This window comes from Lontra canadensis, unplaced genomic scaffold (genome assembly GCF_010015895.1).
Source record: "Lontra canadensis isolate GAN:19392208 unplaced genomic scaffold, GSC_riverotter_1.0 scaffold30, whole genome shotgun sequence".
In the NCBI taxonomy this organism is placed as follows: domain Eukaryota; kingdom Metazoa; phylum Chordata; class Mammalia; order Carnivora; family Mustelidae; genus Lontra; species Lontra canadensis.
Genome location: NW_022631024.1, coordinates 790,027 through 810,246, shown reverse-complemented (window position 1 = coordinate 810,246; position 20,220 = coordinate 790,027). Strand labels below are relative to the sequence as shown.

General features: G+C 41.5%; 2 protein-coding genes across 3 annotated transcripts in view; one reads left to right on the top strand and one right to left on the bottom strand.

Annotated features, from left to right (window-relative positions):
* Positions 1 to 13,521: 13,521 nt before the first annotated feature.
* KIAA1958 (KIAA1958 ortholog) overlaps positions 13,522 to 20,220 on the bottom strand; it is a 160,497-nt gene continuing 153,798 nt past the window's right edge. For both annotated transcript variants that reach the window (XM_032865616.1, XM_032865615.1), the window contains one exon: positions 13,522 to 14,943. In XM_032865616.1, the coding sequence (XP_032721507.1) occupies positions 14,137 to 14,943 (807 nt within the window). In that variant the 3' untranslated portion in view covers positions 13,522 to 14,136. The remainder of the gene's footprint in view (positions 14,944 to 20,220) is intronic.
* LOC116872470 (60S ribosomal protein L23a-like) lies at positions 17,141 to 17,621 on the top strand. Its single transcript, XM_032865617.1, has one exon. It carries the CDS (start codon positions 17,151 to 17,153, stop codon positions 17,619 to 17,621), a length of 471 nt encoding a protein of 156 aa, XP_032721508.1. The 5' UTR covers positions 17,141 to 17,150.

The window sequence follows — 20,220 nt, the reverse complement described above, 5'->3', positions numbered from 1 at the left end:
ATTTTATTTTAAATATTTGTTTATTTGAGAGAGAGAGAGAGCCTGGGGGAGGGAGGGAGACAGAGAGAATCTCAAGCAGACTCTAGACTGAGTGCAGAGCCCAACACAGGTCTGAATCTCACGACCCTGAGATCACAACCTGAGCCAAAACCAAGAGTCAGGTGCTCAGCTGAGTGAGCTACTCACAGGCCCCAAGTGTTCCAATATTTTAATGAATACATAAGTCTGATCATCCGAAGGGAACAATGGCATCTTGGTCCTCAGCAGTGGAGCCTTTCTGCAAGTGAAGTGTACACATGACCATACACAAAAAAACAAAAAACAGCACCTATAAGTCGGGGGGGTGGTTTCTAGACTCCCTGAAGCCCAGCCATGAGTGCCAGGTTAAAACCCACTGATCAAAAGTAATTTAGCTGGGACACCTGGGTGGTGTAGTCAGGCCAGTTGGTTTCTGCTTCAGTTGTGATCTCAGGGTTGTGATCTCTGGGTCATGATCTTGGGGTCATGAGATGGGGCCCACGTTGGGGACCACACTGAGGATAGGGGCTGCTTGAGACTCTCTGCCCAACCTCCTCATTTGGTCTCTCTCTAAATAAACAGAATCTTTAAAAAAATAATAATTTAGCTGTTATCCGTCTTTGGATGCCTCTCCAGTGCAGCCTTTTGGAAACATCAATGCCACAGATGTGATTACTCCTGGGAGTCTCCCAGGAGACTCGGAGCCTTGCAATATTGTGGCAAATACAGCAAAGCTGGCAGCCGCAGTTCTGCTAAGAAAACAAGAGTGTGTGCCAGCTTGTCCTTTTTCATAACTGAGCTATTAATTCAAGTTATCTTAGGAAAACATCCAACAGGAGAAGTACAGGCTCTGAGCAGCCACAGACTGAGGTGCTACCCTCCGTCTCTGGAGGCATAGACCTTCGTTTGAAAACTTATCTCCCAGCATCATCGTCCTGTGAGTCAAATGCTCACAGAAGCAAAGCTGCTCCCTTGGGAGTCCACTTGGCTCCTTGGGAACAGGAGATGGCGCAGAGTGACACTGATGGGCTTGTAGGTTCTGTTCAATGTTGCCAACTTCTGAGACAGCAGAAGCAGAGAGGACTGATGGCTCCTCAGAAGAGGCACTCACATGTACAGCATGCCAGATGAAAACTGGTAAGAATTTTCCAGAAGACCGGGTGATGACAGAGGAGTGGGTAAAAGGCAGAGCCCCCCGCCCCCCCGCCAACCCAAGCAGAAAGTGAGCAGCGAGTAGGCACAGTGGCAGAGGGAGGGAGGGAATGGTGTAAAAGCACAAGCCAGCAATCCAGTTGGAGGGTTTGGAGCTTATCAGGAAGGCTTTGGAGAGCCATTAAAGGAGCAGAGATAGAATAAGATTTATATTTAGTGAAATTTTCCCAGGAAGCAGTGGAAGGTAGACTGGAGGGAGCAAGGAGACCATGGTTGCTTTTAAATAATCATGGGGCAAAAAATCTGGGCATCTTTGGTTAGGCAAAGACTTGGTATGGATGACCAAGCTAGTGGCAGTGAGGAGAGTGGGAAAGGAAGAGATTCAGAGGATCTTAAGATAGATGGAATTATCCATTAATGGAATTACCCCTAATGTCCTAAACCCTCCATTGTCTGGCATAAATTCACGCCTCTCTCCTGCACCTAGAACTTGTTTCTTAGGAATTATTTTAGCTGTTGTCTATATAGAACAGAGTACTAGTTAGGTATTGAGTCATTGTCTGCATTCTGTGGTTCAGAGGAAGGACCGCAGGTGAGAAAGGTTTGGGTAATGTATGCCTCCTTATGCTAAGCCCATGGGAGTGGATGAGATTACCCTGAGAAAGCATAAATGACTGCACTAGTGTAAATGAGAGAGTCAAGGCATGAGGAGCCTGAGAGAGAGAAGACACACTGGGAAAACCAGGAGACCATGACACTTTAAATTCTCACAGAAGCCAGTGAAAAATAATCTTAAAATGGATGGGGGGGGTAGTCATGCTCTTTCCTAAAGTGTGGTTATTTTGTCATTGGTGATGATAGAGATGATTCTTGGAGTTTATATGGGCAAACATATTAAACTGCAACGGTGGTGTGTGTATTTCAAGTAACTGCACTTATGTTATAAAGAATAAGCATATCTGTTACTTATTTTTTATGGTTACTTTGTAGGAAGCATTGTTCTAAGTGCTTCATATGTATTATATTCTTACTTTATCCTCACCACAACCTTCTAAGATCAATATTGTTGACCCCTTTTAAAAATGAAGAAATGGAAGCCCAGAGAGGTCAAATAACTTGCCCACATTCACAGAACTAATAAGAAGCAGAGCTGGAGTTTGAACCCGAGTGGTCTCATTTGAGAAACTCTGTTTAAAAGAAAGTTACTATTATTATTATTTTTTGCTTTGAAATAGATTCCAGTAAATAAACGAATTAATTTAAAGAAAGCATCAAGTAAAATAATAGACTAAGTGAGCTCAGCTCTCACAATAGTTGTGGATGAGGTAGAAGAATGATGGACAGTTGAGGAACTGTGCCCTGGCTGGAGACTCACACTGAGCAAGCACGAGTGACATGAGCAAGCGAGAGAAATACGTGACAGTGGCCCAAACACAGTCGACACACGTCCTGAGACCACAGCACAAAAGGAAACATCTGGATTCTACTGTTCCCTGCCTAGGGGGAGGTCAAACCGCATCCTTTCAATTCTGGGCCACGATCCTAGGGACAGACGGTAACAACAAACCACAAATACGGTATTAACTATTACCTACCACAACTGCCCTTGTTCTTGTGAGGGTTAGATTCCTTAATAAGGTCTTAAAAGATTCACAGGGTTTTTAAAATTTGGCCAAACTCTTCAACGTTATGACCATAGTTAAGTGTGTTAGAAACATGCTAAATTACTTCCTTGATTGCATTTTGAGCATTTCAACAGCTGAGTACATTGTAAATACTCCAGCAGGAATTTTTATTTCTCGTCATTATTTCTTTGGGATCCCTCGAGAAATACAAGAATCTTGTTTATTGCTGAAATATATCTTGTTTAATATCTTTCATGTCTGTCCCTGGTGTCGTACCAGCAAAAACGGGAGTGGAAATGCTCCTAAGCAGAGGGAGAACTGATACAGGGAAACAGAAAGGAAGAAAAGGAAAAGGAGATGTACTGGGGAAGGGAGACAGGACGTACACCTCCTGGGGCTCCAGGTCCTCATCTCAGAGAGGGCAAGAAAATGGAGATGGAACAGATTGAATAAGGCAAACATACTGGTCACGAGATACTCCTCCAGTCCCTAGAAGATAATGTCGTAACACCTAAGAGAGTTAGGGTGCACCAAGCCGGTGGTGCACGTACCCACACTCCACACCCCTTGCTGGTGCTCGCCTGAGCATTCTCTGGTCCTTTCTAGGTCTTGGTAGCACATAGTTTCCATGGCAACCCCTGGGAGTATTTGTCCCCGAGGCCTAGAAAGCCACGTGCTGTCCCAGGCCCTTGGACCTCCAGGCTCGGTGTGCAATCTTCACGGCAACTTTAGCACGATCGGATCCCATCTCAACCTGCACATCATGACTACACCTTTTGTACAGCTGCCAGAACCAGCCCTCCAAGATTTCCACAGAGCTACTTTTCTGCATTATAGGGAGAAAACAACATGTATCCCATCTGGTAGGTTGCATTACTAGGAACATTCGAATGTCATTGGTTCTTGCCAGTCCTGCTCCAACCCAGTATTCTGGCCTGAAAATCACCCTCAGGTGTTGGAGGGGGGGCGGTTGTTGCTTACCTGGCTTTGTCAGCACACTTACTCTCATCTCTCCTCAGGTCCTTCCTCTCAGCCAGAAGATTCTCTGATTATAAGAGATCCATGAGGAGGGTTGCAGTATCTCCAGGCACTTGTTGGTTTAAACTCTTCCTTATAGAAAATTTCAAGCATATACAAAAGAACAGAGGAGAGTATAACAAACCCTCACGTACCCCTTGACTAGCTTTAACAGTGATCTTACTCTAGGCCAATTTGCCTATCTTCTACGTTTCCACCGACTCTACCGGTCCTGGATTACGTTGAAGAAAATCCTTAAATCTTTTAGACTGCATCTCAAAAAGGCAGCTCTTTAAAAAAAAAAATTGAATGTAGGCCTGTTTAAGCCTGAGTTCATGTGTGTAAAATGCTGCTGCATATATGCATTTTCCTGAGAAAATGGTTGGTAGCTTTCATTATATTTTTAAACTGGTCCAGAAGTCTAAAATTTAAGAAATCATTGCTCTAAGTGGGACAATGAGAAGAGAGTCAGTCTGCCTGAGAGTCAATAATTCTCAATGAAAAACCTCATTTCACCACCATCGGCATGTGACCCATTTGGAAAGGTTTTTCAGAAACTTGTATTTTAGGAATGATTTAGAGCTGTAAATGTCTCTTTTAATGGTTTTCAGGATTAAATATACTCTCTCAAAACCAAAAATAATAATTTAGAGAGCAGAATAACATTATTTAGAGGCACCTATATCGTGGACGATATAGTCACCTACAAGGGCTTTCCAAATGAGCTCCCAGCAGCCCAGTGAAGAAATCTGAGTCGGAGAACCAGAGGGAGGGTCAGACAGAACAATTTCACCCTGGGCATTAGCTCAGGAGCATAGCCTCTGGGCAAAGAACTGCTCAAAATGTCCTTACGTTGCAAACTACAAAGGAAAATGTTATTTCCAGGAATGTGATATGAAAATAAAAAAACATTCAGAAACCATACTTACTGCTGATTAAGTCTAAATAACTAAGTTATTTTAATAAAACAGACATAAAATAGACATTAACTTTTTTATTTTCAAAAATCTGGGTTAAACAGTCAAGCTGCACATACATAAACCAAACAACAACTTAAAAAAAACAAAAACAAAAGCCCAGAACCTTGCAAATTGTTAACAGACGCTAAAAGACTACCAATAGAGAGCTGGACTAGATGAACAAGAAAATCCCGTCCACCTCTGACGCTCCGTGACAGAAGACAGATGCCACCTGGGTTTTCCCACACGTGTGCTCCCACGTGCAGTCAGGGAAGAAAGAAAAAGCTGAAAATGGTACATTAAATGTGTTCAAATTACTGACCATTTCTTATATTATTTAGAATGATGTTTCCAGTGTTAAGAAATGATGGATATCCTCCTCTACACTAAAAAAACAAAAAAAAAAAACGACCAACCCAACATACCCAGAACAGTGAAAACATTAGGACACATGTTTGTTGCCATCATTTGGAACGTACAGCCACATAGAAAATATTTAAAATTTTAAAGAAAAGCACTGCGTTTCTCATCTAAGTTGTTATAGTGAACAGACTTTTGTCAGTCACAGCCAAGCAACAGGGGACCCTGGAAAAGGTTACACTTGGAAACTCTCCAGAAGAGATTCTCTCCATCTGGAAGAGGTTTGCTGTGCTACAGAATGAAAAAGGAAGCAAATGCAAAGCAATCTATTAGCCATTCTCTTGCTAAATTTAAAGCAAACATGCTGGTTGTGTTGAAAATTTAATTTAGAGTTTAAATTGCAAGGAAATTTGGGGGCACAGATAAACCTTTAGACTGCCAGGAAGGAACTGAGCATTAAGGCCAATGATACTCAACATTCCTGGGTCTTTTCAAGTCCTTCCAGTGCAAGCAAATGAAAAACCAAACAAAACAACCCAGCTTCAGTTCCAACGCTGACATGAGACTCCAGAAGTAATTAATTAGTTGGGTGGGTGGGGTGGTTAGCTGCTTCTATTCTCTTAATATCTGAATTTAAAACTTTGAGTCCAGCTAGGGAAAGCACGGTCACTGCCCCAGGCTAGCTTCCTGCTGTTGAAACAGAACCTTCCTTATATTCTAAAACAAGGTTTGTTTTCCCTCGTTCTCTTTTTAAAACACAGATATAGATTCCGTGATTTTCTAACTTAATAGGTAATACGGCTGGAAACCACGTATCTAAAAGCTAGTTCTGGATTTGAGGAAAGGGGACCGGCACGAGGGATTAACCTTGGCGAGTTCTCATCCAGGCTCTCAGACCCCTTGCCTCTTCTCACTGGGAAGTAAGAGAATCTCTCAGAATAGCATTTTAGGTGGAAGCAGAGGAAATTGAGGGCCATTTAAAATTTATTTGTAAGGAATGTATCTGAATTTTCTATTTATGTGATCATGACAACACATCACTTCAGTAATAAAAATGAAGGAACACGACGCTGTGATATGACAATTATTTTCATGTACATTTTCTTGAGTTAGGGAAGCCCATTTGCGTGAGGACTTTGGGCACTTTTAGATACGTGGCTTACAGCCATATTACCTATTTAAGAGCGTACATAGCCTTCTTCTCGTGGGTAAATGATCTGATGTTTAATGCCCCAGAGTCCCTTGAAATTATATTAAGCAAAAATTGCTTTTTCAAACCAAACTTTGTAGGTTACAGTATGGTTTACTAGAATAATCCATAGGTGGTTTATTTCCTGAATGCTTGTCATAACTAAAAATCCTTTTGTATTTAACATGGATCAAATTCCAGAATTCCACAATGTTTCCCTCCAGAATTCCCTATTGTTTCCTGGCATTTGGTACTACAGAGCAGAAGGTTGAAGCCAGAAAGCTCTTTTGTTTTCTGATAGGTGACCTGTTACTTCTGACAGAATTTTTCATTCTCTATCCTCAGTAGTTAAAATTTTTGCCAGGAGGTGCCTGGATACAGGTTTCTTTTCCCTTTTTTGGGGGTGGGGGAGGGTGGGGGGCTGGAATGCAGCGAATCCTTTCACCCTACATACACAGATTTTCATTCTATTCAGGAAAGATTTCATTTTTGTAGTCTGATGATGTATTTTTTCCTCAACAGTTTTTCCATCAGGAAAGCAAAACTCAGGAATATTACCTAATGATCCTAGTCTTCCAAATCCATTATCTTTCCCCATTGTTTCCATCTCTTACTTCTTTTGAAAGAACATGAGGAAGAAAATCTCAAGTCTGTCCTTCACATTATTGATTTGTTTCTAAACTCAGTCCTGTTCTTTTCTGCTTCCAGTGTGGATTGTAATCTGTGCTTTTAGCTTCCTTGCAATCTTTCTTTCTAATCTCTCTTCTTTTTCATTTTATTCTAGCGCCTTTTTCTCTAAACCCACCCCCGTCTGAGGTAACGATTGCTGCGCGGAAGCAATTCTTCTGTTCTTTCAGTTACAACAAGAAGAGTCCTACCATTTTCTTGTTTCTCGCAGTAGACAGCTTTCATTTCCAAATGCTCTTGGAAGCTGTTTGTTTTCCTTGCTTCAGTCATTTTTTTTTTTTTTAATATACCCCTCCCTTTTTTTCTCTCTGTATTCATCCTTAAATACAATCCTCTTCCCGATCCAGTATCTGCCCGTGGTTGTGCTGTCTCCATGTGAGTGTTTGTCAACTTTCTTTTGTGGGTATATAGTGTGGTGGATAAGGTAGTATGCATATCTCCAAGTCCAATTTCAAGTTTAATGCTTTGCTATTGAAGCGCCTTCCCAATCCTTCCTACTGTTTTCTAGATCTCTGAACTAATATCATACATGAAAAATCACAGCATTTGCATATTCTGCTACTTCTTTGTATCTGCCTTCACCTAAAGGACATTTTTCACAGAATGCACCATGCCTCTAAGAAATCTTTCTGCTTTCTGCTCACATTTAGCCCTAGGAGTCCTGGGAGAATGAAGGGGGGCGGGGCGGGGAGCAGGAAGGCAGAAGGGGTGGGATATAGAGAATCTTCATGGTCTCTCCATCTGGTTAAGAGAGAGGATCAGCCAGTTATTTCTCTGGCTTGGGAGATCTGATCCTGAGTAAGCAGGCAGACACTGTTGGTGAAAAAAACGAGTTACTAAATATCTTTCAAAGTTCTTATTTCTCAGCATGTCCATTTCATGACATGAAGCCGGAGAAAATCCCGAGCTACCCCTGGAAGATTTTGCCTCATTCCAGCACCGTATGCCTCATAACTTGTACCAATTCCGTCTAGATTCTAGAACAGAGATTTGGCCTTCTTTGGAGGTTTTTATGAGTGTTTCTTTGGGACGTTAGGAGTTCAGTGGGGGCTTCTGCTAGCCACATGTCGTTCTGTGAGATGCAATTCAATAATTTGTTTTTTAAAAATCCAAATCTTCCCAGTGATGGTATGGAGGAAAGAGTTTTGGATTAATGTTCTTGTCCTGAATCTATTTACTGTCTTGCTAACCTTGGACGGCCCCTCAGATATCTTTGGGCTTCTACTTCCTTATTGGTAAAATGAGGGAATTTGACTACATGATCTCAGAGTTACTTATAACCTATTGTTTTTTAAGTCTCAAAGCAGAAAGTAAACATGCCCAGATAAAGGAAAGAAGAATAGAAAACAAATGACTAAGTAAGTATATTTTGCTATGAGGGTGCTTTAGCCTAAAGATTATAAAAATTCTTTGACATCAAAATTTTAAAAAAAGAAAGTAAAAAACATGTGCATATAATTGTGACATAGGTTAGGAAGCCTTTTACATTTTAAGCAATGATACCATTGTCAAGACAGGTACAATTAGTAAAGTATTTGACTTTTATTAGAATAAATTGGCATGAACGTCTGCCCTTTAGGGTAGGTAATAGGTAATACAAGTTATTTATTGGATAAAGACAAAAAGTTTTCAATATGCAGAATGTTCACAGAAAACCATCAGGCTTTCCAGAACTACTGAAACATACCAAGTGACCAATCAGTTAGTAAGAGAGTACATAAGAGGTGTGTCACCGTATGACTTGAGAAATGAAGTGTTTCCTAAACAGATAGAAATCGTGTTTATGGGGCGCCTGGGTGGCTCAGTGGGTTAAGCCGCTGCCTTCGGCTCAGGTCATGTTCTCAGGGTCCTGGGATCGAGCCCCGCATCGGGCTCTCTGCTCAGCAGGGAGCCTGCTTCCCTCTCTCTCTCTCTCTCTCTGCCTGTCTCTCCATCTACTTGTGATCTCTCTGTCAAATAAATAAATAAAATCTTAAAAAAAAAAAAAAAAGAAATCGTGTTTACTTTTTTTAAGTTCTGTGATAAACGGACCCTCTGTAGCCCCAAAGAAGGCAGTTTTTCTCACGGACTGAACACTGGATTTGGAGTCAGAAGACCTGGCTTCAGACTTAAGTTCTCCAATTTATAAGCTCGGTGAGACTTTGAGAAATTTACTTAACTTCTCTGAGCCTTGGATTTCCCAGTAAATAACATGGGAATACTTAGACCTAACTTGTAGAGCTGTTGTGAAATTAGATGAAAATATGAGGCAGCTGTGAGAAAGTACTTACCACAGTGTTAGTCAAATGAGAACCTTCTAGAAACTTTTTTGAACTGTAACAGTAACTGCAGTTATTAATTAATGTAATTATTAAATAATGTAATTATTAATTAATGTAAATTAATCAAATCAGTTATCTTGACCATAAAATATTTAGGAGCTCATTCTCCTCTCATTGTGGGGGAGGGATCTATCTAAATGCTTTTAATAGTAATGGAAGCAATATGCATCTAATATAACCCAGTGATCTTTTGTTTTAACAAATATTTCCTGAAATTAAGTTCCATATCAGCTGCATTAGATTAATAAAGCACTTTAATTGAGCACAGAAATCTGATTCTGGTCAACCAACTAAACATGAGAGACATCTCGGGATTTCTTGGACTATGAAGAACTAGTAGTACATGAAATCATCATGGTAATAGGCAAACTTTGCCAGAAGGATGGGCAGCCTCCCTCAAAGGAGTTTTGGGAAATCCTGTGATGTCAGAATTCATGGACACAGAATATATAGGAATTCCCAGAGATAAGTCAATCAAAAGCCTTTTCTTCTCTCAGGAAGGGAGCGTGTCCTTAGGTCGCCACCAAACTCCCCCTCTACTAAGGAGATTAATTCTCATGGGGGGAAAAAAAACACAAAGATTTTTAAGAACACTGATTAAACCCTTGGATGTTTTTCTTTTAATACAGAGCATTAAAAACTCAACCCCAAAGCAAAAACATGTAAAGATATATGTGAACTTGAAACTTTTAATATATTCTTCTGCTCAGGACTGTTAACTGTTTCTAAATGTGCATGGGCCCTAACTTAGACAAAACTGGATCACATGTAGAGAAAATGAGGTGACTCTGAGGTTTCTGTTGTTTGCATTTATCAATGCCTAAAGGTAAACTGGTTACTAGGTCAAAAACCAGATTTCAGTAATGACAAAGAGATGCATTTTGATAAACATAATGTTTAAACATCCCGTTTACTTTATTGAAGTAGTTAAACTGTGGTCAGCATTAGCCTAAACTGAGAAAAGTAATCAACATGTTGCTGCCTAGAGATAGCAAAAAACAATTTTTAAAAATCTGTGAAACCTGACAATTCAAGAAAACTATTTTTTCAAAAGAAAGTGTTCCAGTAGAGTGAGAAGCTCTTAAAATTTAGGAGATCCACTATATGACCTTGAGGAATTAGGAATTTTGCTTCCGAGTTCTGCCACTTCCTAACACTACGGGCTTCAGGAACTGTAACACTGTTCAGGCTGGAAGTGATCCAGTCCAGTGATCCCACTCCATCACCGATGGAAGTGAGACCAGAACCGCAGAGGAGGGAAGGAGCTCCCAGTCCAGTTCTCTCTCTACTACTGCAAGAGGCTTCAGCTTCCAATTGAAGGTTATCTTGTCCAGATTCTCCCAATGACGGTCTGTGAACATGCTGGGATGTAGTGTTTGATCCTTTAAATAAGGCCGAATTGAAATAAAATTCAAAGTAATAGAATTTCACATTTCTTCAAACACCATTTATCAGTCAGAGCAGGACTAATGCAGCACATAACCCAAGGAGAGCTGGAAAATGCCACACGACCAAGGAGACCATTTCTTTCACAGCTTTGGTTAGGTTCTTCCATAATACTCCCCTTTGCAAACACACGAAACAATGCAAAAGCTTTCTCATAAAGCCTCTTAAGGCATCTCCATTCTTCACGTGTTTTTGCTTACAGCTGAGGTAACAGGGCTTGGCTGTGTTGGAGGTAGAATTTATGGGCATACCTGTGACCAGATTATCAGGTTTGGTTTCCTCTTCAAGTTTAACGGTTTAAAGGAGGGAGAATCTCCACAATGGAAGAAATAATTGATGTGACGCAGATTCGTTGAATAATATTAATTATTACTATTACCCAAACTTGTAGCTAAAATAGCTAACAAGTATTGCATGCTTACTGTGCACCCAGTGCTGTGTTAACCTTTCACGTTTAATGGGATCACACCCTTCCAAGCTGACCCTCCATCACGTCTGCTAGAATACACTTCTGAGGGGAGACCTGTTAGATTCTGGAGGGGAGCTATCAAGCAAGCAGGGCTCGTGTTAGAGCAGACGCAGAAGGTGCTGTGGGCAAGAGCTCGCCCAAAGCACCCCACAGGTCCTCCCTAACACCTGCAGCTCCACCGTTCCTGACGCCGAGCCAGAGGCAACTTGTGCTTCGGTGAGCTTGGGAGCTCCTGATATGCGTTCCCACTTTTGAGTAAAATAAATAAATAAATAAATAAAGGTAAGTGGAGAAAATGCCCTTAATCTTCCCCCACCCCCTTCCTTCTCTTGGGATTCTCCTTTCTCCTGGCTTAGGCAAGAGTGGAAAATCATGGCGTCCTCCATCAGGCATGAGTGAGGGTGGCTGGAAGGGCTGACTGCCCGCTAGAACTAGCTACTCCGGCCATGACCATACAAAGAAGAGGGGCTCTGCCACCTTAGCAGGTTTACCAGGCGTCACCACATACACATTTGAAGCGTGTGTTGCATACACACACAGAAATCTCACGCAAACACGTAACAAAGTACCTCATTAACCGGTGGCACAGAGTAGCATCTGCTAAATCTAACTCCCAGTCCCCGAGGGGGGCACAAAATGCGTGGCATTAGGATGCTGAGATGCAACGTTCTCGTTCCATCAGATATCACTGAAGTTTCCACCTCCTGGTTTTTTATTCAGTCATTCACCTCAGAACTCTGGGATTTATAGCACATCAAACAGTGAGAAGCAACAAATGTGAGACAGAGGTGGTTGTTCAGCTGAGGAAAAGCCCCTGTCAACAGAAGGATGACAACCTCTGGGTCAGTTATTGCTACTTATGGACGTGTTGAAATCTGAAAAGATCAGGGATTCCTAAAGGCCATTTCCTCTTGCTTCTATTTAAAATAAAAATGGAGGTTTTATTTAATTAGGCTGCAGGCTCTGTCTGCCCAAGATTTCACATGGGGTGTATTTCTGTTTAAGTGCAGAACTGACAGGAAAGATCACCACCTGCTTTCCACAAACAAAATATCCTTTGGGTATTTAGCAAACTAAGGAAAACTATACCTAATGCTTTGTGTCTCTTCTTTAAGCAAAACCCTAAAACCACTATAGGAAATCACAACAGAATAATATGCAGTATCAAGTCATAACACTGATTACTAAATCAGTGTTACTTACATATGCACGGAGACATACCAAAATGAACCCATACTCAGAAAAGATCAACTAGTAAACAAAATTATAAATGTTCAGTTTAACTAAAAAGGGAACAACATTAAACCTTAAGGCAGCATTGGCTGAGTCTTTTCTGGTAAAGGATGTATTACATATTTCAACGACTGGTGAATGATTTTTAAGAACAATTAATTAAAATAAATACTACAGTAATGTTTTGCAAAAGAACTAGAACCGATTTTAGGACTCTTGCAACATGAATTTTATACTGGAATTTCAATTTTGGATTAGAAAGCACACGCAGGAACATAATCTTGTAGCAGTCCTTCCTCAAATACAACATAAAGATTCCTGGAAATTATTGTTATTATTGATTTGCACTCTTTGGGCTCCTTTTTCTCTTGTCATTCAGAGTAGTTACCAGAAAATTCTGCTCATGTTTCAATAACATGTGGTCAGGCTGCAGTTTACCTGAGTGTATCAATGACCTATCATCACGCTCTGATTTTTACACGCGTGTCCTTAGTGCTGAGTCCGCTTACCTGGCAGGCTGTCTCCGTCATCATGGCCCATGCGGTGCCGGCCTAGAATGATGACATCTGTCGTTGCGGAAAAAAAGTCCAACTTTGATAAAACATATCCTAAGTACTTTCATAAACACGTTTGGGCATTTGCTTTCTTTGCAGCTTGCTTTGTTGGATTTTCCGGGCGAAGCCTGAAAATTACCTGTGGTCGTTTAACAAATCTGGGGGTAGATGCTGACGGCACAACTGTATGACACAAAGGACAGATTTTTAAAGATTCCAAAAAAAGGTTCAAATGAAAATAGGTTTCACGTGGTGCTGAGGAAGAACACGTAGGCACTTCTGCTTCAGGAGGTTTTCATATTTTGATCACAGATCACTTTTTTCCAAGCCACTTCTGGAAATTCCCTCATGGTACAAACCACCCAGGTCACTGGAAACCTTGCTCTCCTAAATATCGTCTGGCGCATTCATCTTTTTCCATAAAATTAAAATTGTCCCCATTGACACAGGGATCAAGTTGCTCCCCATGCTGAGAGCAGTGGGGGCCACCCCCATCTCCCCATCAGCACTCCCTAGTGCAGCCCCACCAGCTTCTAGCAGGCAAAGCTGCTTGCTCTGCAGAACCAAGCTATCCATCAACAAAACAGACAGAGGAGTGTCAAGTGCAATTTTTCTCCTGGAAATAGTTAACGTATCTGCCTCTCTCCTTCCAGTTCCTTATTGTGAGTGTAATTCAACAAAGTGTATATAGTCTTCATAACATTCTAAAGCTACTAGGCTACTGGGAGTATTTTTTAATGACTACTTAAACAGTCTCCTTTATTCTTTTTTCTTTTTTTTTCTTTTTTTTAAGAAAATCTGTGCTTAAAAGGCACTAAATGAACTTCCTCACTCTTGTTTATGGAGCAGTTATACATGGTGTTAGATTCTATAATTTAACAAAGGTGACACACATTTGGATAAAATACCCTAATCATTCAGACTCCTCTACTTTCAGTTACAAAAACACACCCGAAGTTGAAGAAATAGCAGGTCACCCTGCCAGAGACCAGCCTGACCTTGAGGTCGCCGTCACTCGCTGCCACCTCAGAGCTCTGGCCCCGCTTGCCTGAGGGAACTCTTGCCCCTCAGGGTGAGCAGGGCAGTGGCCTGGGCCCAGGGGAGACTCACTGACAGCAACTGTGGGAGCCGAGCCTCCTGGAGACCTGAGTAAATGAGACAAAGGTGAAGTTCTCACAGTTTTCCAGCTTGACCTTCTTGGCTAAGTTGGGGACGATCCCCCGAAGAGACCGCAGGCCCATCCTCTGCTCCTCGTACCACACGCTGCCTGTGTCTGTGGCCTCCTTCCTGGCCGTAAGGTAGAACGGGGACTTGGCCTCCATTTGCGTGGGCGGCCGGTGGATGTACATGTACTTGTAGAGGAGGCAGTAAGGGCACTGCTTGTGGCCCCTGGAATGCTCGTGGTAGATTTTCCCGTGGCATACTCTAGTGGAACCACTCCGGCTCTCCCGTTTGACACTGTCTGTCCGGGCAAAATACGGCTGGTTCTGGGGGTCTTTGAGCAGCTCAATGTCACCGTACATCAGATCTGCGTGTTCCTGCAGCGTCCTCATGTTCAGGTACTGGCTGTTGTACTTGACCACGGTGGACAGCAGAGTGATAGGGCTGTCATCCCCCAGACACCCTGCCTGCCACATCTCCTCCTCATCGGAAAGAGAGAAGTAGACAATATTGCGAGAACGAGCCCCTGACATCCCTGCCTTACTCAGCACCCACAGCTTCTCCTTGAGTTTCTTGGTGGAAGAGCTGAAGGTGCTGCTGGTGATGGAGAAGCCCACGCCTGCATTCTTCAGGATGCGGTCCAGGCCGCGGCGAATGGCGTGCAGCGAGGTGGCCAGGAAGTCAGAGCCGTCACTCTTCTTAACGGTGACATAGAAATTCTCGAGCAGCTCATTCAACTTCGCCGCAGGGATCTCAAATGAGACAAACACCGAGGTTACACATTGGAGGACACCCAAAGAGCCAGACCCCTTCCTTCTCCTCGTCCTCCCAGGGGCTGTATTGTGGACGGGACATTTTGTGGCCTCTCTAGGGTTGATTCCTAGCCTGATACAGTGAAAGAACTTCATATGGAAGATCTCGGTTCCATACTTGGAACCACAGTGTTTCACGCAGCAAAATGGGACAAAATAAAGACCTTCTCAAAGGATTACTGTGATGCCTAAATAAAGGAAGGGGCGTGGAAGCGTTTTAAATAATGGAGAACACACACACATATGCATACATAAATATACATGTATTTAGTAATTATGATTATTGGCCTTTGTAACTTGCACAATTCTATTCCCCTCCAGAAAGCCTTCCTTTTCTTTTCTAGCAAATCATTTCCTTTTCTCTCCTTCACTAAAATCCAAACATTCTCTCTAAAGAATTTGTGAACCAAATTTACAAATTCTGAATTCTCCCAGCATCAATTTCCTCAAAATCTACCATACTATTGGGTACTGCGGGCACTAAACATGGTGCTGTTGGGGAAAGACGATGGGTATGTCCGGGCTGCACAGCAAGTTCATGACCTTAATCCTTCACTTGAATGTACCTGAACAGGTCCTGAAATATCACTGGCTTAATGACCCACAGGGTTGCAATAACAATACTTTTTCAAAAAATATGAAAAGCTTAATGACTGCACTGACAATTAGAGAGAGCTCCTCACTTGGATATGTTGGGAGAAGGAAGCCCGGACATTAAAAGAGTTCTTTCTTTCTTTCTTTTTTTTTAGCTTTTTTAAAGAAATATTTTATTTATTTTATTTGGGAGAGCAAGTGTGCTTGCATAGTGGGGTGGGCGAAGGGAAGGGGCAGAGGGAGAAGTAGACTCCCCACTGAGCAGGGAGCCCAACTAGGGCTCCATCCCAGGACTCTGGGATGATGACCTGAGCTGAAGGCAGATGCTTAACTCACTGAACCACCCAGATACCCCGAGAGCTTTATTTTCAAGAGAGAGCTAGAGGGATGCCTTGGTGGCTCAGTCGGTTGAGAGGCTGCCTTCAGATCAGGTCACAATTTCAGGGTCCTGGAATCGTGTCCTGCATTGGGCTCCTTGCTTGGTGGGGGGCCTGCTTCTCCCTCTCTCTCTGCCTGCTGCTCCCCCTTCTTGGGCTCTCTCTCGCGCTCTCTCTGACAAATAAATAAGTAAATAATTAAATTAAAAAAAAAAAAAAGAGGGAGCTAGAAAGAGAAAACCAGACTTTCCTCATAGTCCTTTCAGGCCAAGTACATGTTCTAGGACAAAAGAAAGTCTCAGTAGGGGTGCCTGGGTGTCTCAGTTTGTTAACCGTCTGCCTTAGGCTCTGGTCATGATCTCAGGGTCCTGGGATTGAGCCCCGCATCAGCTCCCTGGAACTCAGTGGGGAGTCTGCTTCTCCCTCTGCCCTTCCCCCAGCTTGTGCTTGTGCTCTGTCTCTCAAAAATAAATAAAATCTTAAAAAAAAAAAAGAAGTAAAAGAGCTGAAGAGCCCCAAAATAGAGTGACAAGATTGTCAGAGATGTGTATTACATCTAAGGGGATGGTTTTATGAAGTCTATTTAGCTTTTGTACTTAAACAGCTTTGGAGCACGAGAAAGAGAAAGGGTCTTCATTTTTCTTGAATTCGAATCTAACATACATGAAAAAAAGCATATGAATATAAATATAAACAAGCTATTTTCATTTAGCACAGTGCCCTGTTAAGTAAGACAGGTGCATGTTATAACGTTGGAAAACAAGCACAAGGCTCTGATACACAGCTCTTATATGTGCAAAGAGCAATTTACATGGTACCACACAAAACAAGGACGGCCTATGTTATCAAATCACATTCAGAACTGCAGGAAAGCAACACTACATCAAGACAAGTAGGGATTGTTGCAGAGTGTAAGGATGATTCAATCTTAATAAATATGTTAATATAATGGACTTACTCATAGAGAAAGTAATATGAACTTGCTAATTACTGAAAACTTACTTGAAAGTTTGATGTCCATTTCAAATTTTTAAGAATTCAAATTAAATTTAGATTGGAAGAAAAAATACTTTTACTACGATGAGTATTTTACAGACAAGAACTATAAAAATTATACCTCAGATGGAAACATTAGAATGGTTTCTTTATAAAGTCAGGAATAGCCCTTTTACGAAGATGGCGCCGAAAGCTAAGAAGGAAGCCCCTGCCCCTCCCAAAGCCGAAGCCAAAGCAAAGGCTTTGAAGGCCAAGAAAGCGGTGCTGAAAGGCGTCCACAGTCACAAAAAAAAGAAGATCCGCACATCACCTACGTTCCGACGACCCAAGACTCTGTGTCTCCGAAGGCAGCCCAAATACCCTCGAAAGAGCGCCCCCAGGAGAAACAAGCTTGATCACTATGCCATCATCAAGTTCCCCCTGACTACTGAGTCAGCCATGAAGAAAATAGAAGACAACAACACACTTGTGTTCATTGTGGATGTCAAGGCCAACAAGCACCAGATCAAACAGGCTGTGAAGAAGCTCTATGACATTGATGTAGCCAAGGTCAACACCTTAATCAGGCCTGATGGAGAGAAGAAGGCATACGTTCGGCTGGCCCCTGACTATGATGCTTTGGATGTTGCCAACAAAATTGGGATCATCTAAACTGAGTCCAGCTGGCTAAATCTAAATACAGTTTTTTCATGATAAAAAAAAAAAATAAAGTCAGGAATAGGATGAGCTTACTAAATATCTGATACTGTATGTGTGTAACAGTAGTCTGGAGGTTCTAGCAAACCAGGCAAGACAAGAAAAAAAATTACACACATGCATACGTACGTGTATGTGTATATACTAAAGGAAAAAGATAAAATATAATTATGTTCTTTTTTTAAAAAAGATTTTATTGATTTATTTGACACAGAGAGAGATCACAAGTAGGCAGAGAAGCAGGCAGAGGGGGAGGGGGAAGCAGTCTCCCTGCTGAGAGTCTCAGAGTCCCTGCTGAGCAGAGAGCCCGAAGTGGAGCTCAATCCCAACACCCAGGATCATGATCTGAGCCGAAGGCAGAGGCTTAACCCACTGAGCCACCCAGGCACCCCAAAATATAATTGTTTTCTGATCATCTGATTGTTGGTCTAGGAAACTCCAAGAGATTCAGCTAAAAAGTCATCAGTAGGGTAGCTACATACAGTATATGAAAAGCAAAGACACCGGTAAAAACCTGTCAAAATAACCATGACTCTCAAACTCAACTGGTTTCAGATTTTTATGTTGTCACTTGCAGCTCCCTACTTGCAGGTGTTAACCTCTCTTCGTATTAGGTAGGATTTGTGATCCCACCTAATGTGTGTGATCCTAAGAGCTAAGCCACATAGGCAAAGAGGGAAGTCAGATTTAGTGGACTCCGAGACCATCTAAGTCAGTGAGGCAGCAGCCTTGAGGGAGATGGGTCAGTGAGGATCAGATCACCTTTTTGAAAAGAACCAGCAGGGAAAATACTAGGTGGAACTCACACACTAGCTACAGAGTGAGGCTGGCAGTGTGCACCCTGTTTATTTAGATGGCATTCTGAAGTCTGGTTTGACTCCTTCCTTTCTCCCTTGAGCACATGACTAATTTGAGGCTCACCAGGTGCCAAACCGTGATCAAGAGCTCTTACCCACCTTGTCTGCTGCCAGCTATATCTAACTTTCTTTTGTTAAAGTCAGCTCCACACCCAGTGTGGGACTTGAACTCATGAGATCAAGAGTTACATGCTCTACCAGCCAGGTGTCTCTTTTATCTATCGTTAAAGACACATCTAGATTAAAAATATCTTGCATTGAGACCAAGAAAATGAGATTAAAGAATATGGGCTTTGATACCACAATTCTTCTTTTTACTAAATATTGGCTAATTCTCTAAGATACTGGCCTCTTTCTTAAGAATTTATTATTAAAAATGTTTAATTTGAGGGGCCCATGTGAATAGATTACAGAAGACTAAAATCTATCTTCTTTCTCATCCGGGATTCCTCTAGGTAACACAGGGGAAACTAAGAAATACTAGTTCAATGATAAAGCACACTCTACGGGACAGATGGGACATTTTTTCCACCTGGGATGCAGAACTTCTCTAAACCTTGGAGAGCGTGGAGAAATTAGGCTCTTTTCAGGGATTCTTGCATGGGAACATAAAGTCTCCCAGTAACAGACAACTTTAAAGTCTGAAAGACAAGATCCTCGGGCCTAGAAAAAATTAAGGTTAGTGGGGATGATGAAATGCTGATAGAGGTCTGTGAGAACAGGTGAATTTTAAAATTATTATTAATAAAGGTAAAATAGTTATATTTTTACTGATTTATTTGTATTTTTTTTAATTGTGGTAAAACATATATGACATTTACCATCTTAAGCATTTGTTAGATACAATTCCATGGTTTTAAGTACATTTAAAACATTGACCAACCCCTGCCACTATTCCTTTCCAGAACTTTAGCATCGTTCCAGGCAGAAACTGTACTCATTCAACAATAGCTGCATATTTCCTCCTCCTCTGAGCCTCTGGTAACCTCTCTCATACCTTCTGCCTTTATGACCCTACCTATTCTAGATATCTTACCTAAATGAAATAATATATGTTTTTCTTTTGTTTCTGACTTATTTCACTTAGTACGTTTTCTAGGTTCATTTATATTGTAAACATTTATCAGTACTTCATTTCTCTTCATTGCTAAATAATATTCCATTGTATGGATATGCAACATTTTATCTATTCATTTGCTCATGGGCATTTGGGTTGTTTTCGCTATTGTGAATAAAGCCACAACATATATTTAGGTATGACTTTTTGTACAGACACATCTTTTTAATTTTCTGGGTCTATAGGTAGGAGCAGAATTGCTGGGCCAAAGAGTAACTCTATGTTTAACTTGTAGGGAAATGCAAGACTGTTTCCAAAACAGCTCCATCATTTTATATTCCCACCAGAAATGTACAAGTTCCAGTTACTCTACATTCCATCAATACTTATTATTATCTTTGTAAAAAATTATCATTATTGTAGTCTTCCTGTTGGATGTGATGTAGAATCTCATGTAGTTTTGATTTGCATTTCCCTGAGGTCTAAGGAAGTTGGCATCTTTTCATGTGCTCATTGGCTATTTGTTTATCTTCTTTATAATAACTTTTTAATATCTTGTCTGCTAATTCTAAAATCTTTGTTAGATCTGGGCTGGTTTTGACTGATTCATTCTTTAAGGGACATATTCTTGCTTCTCTGC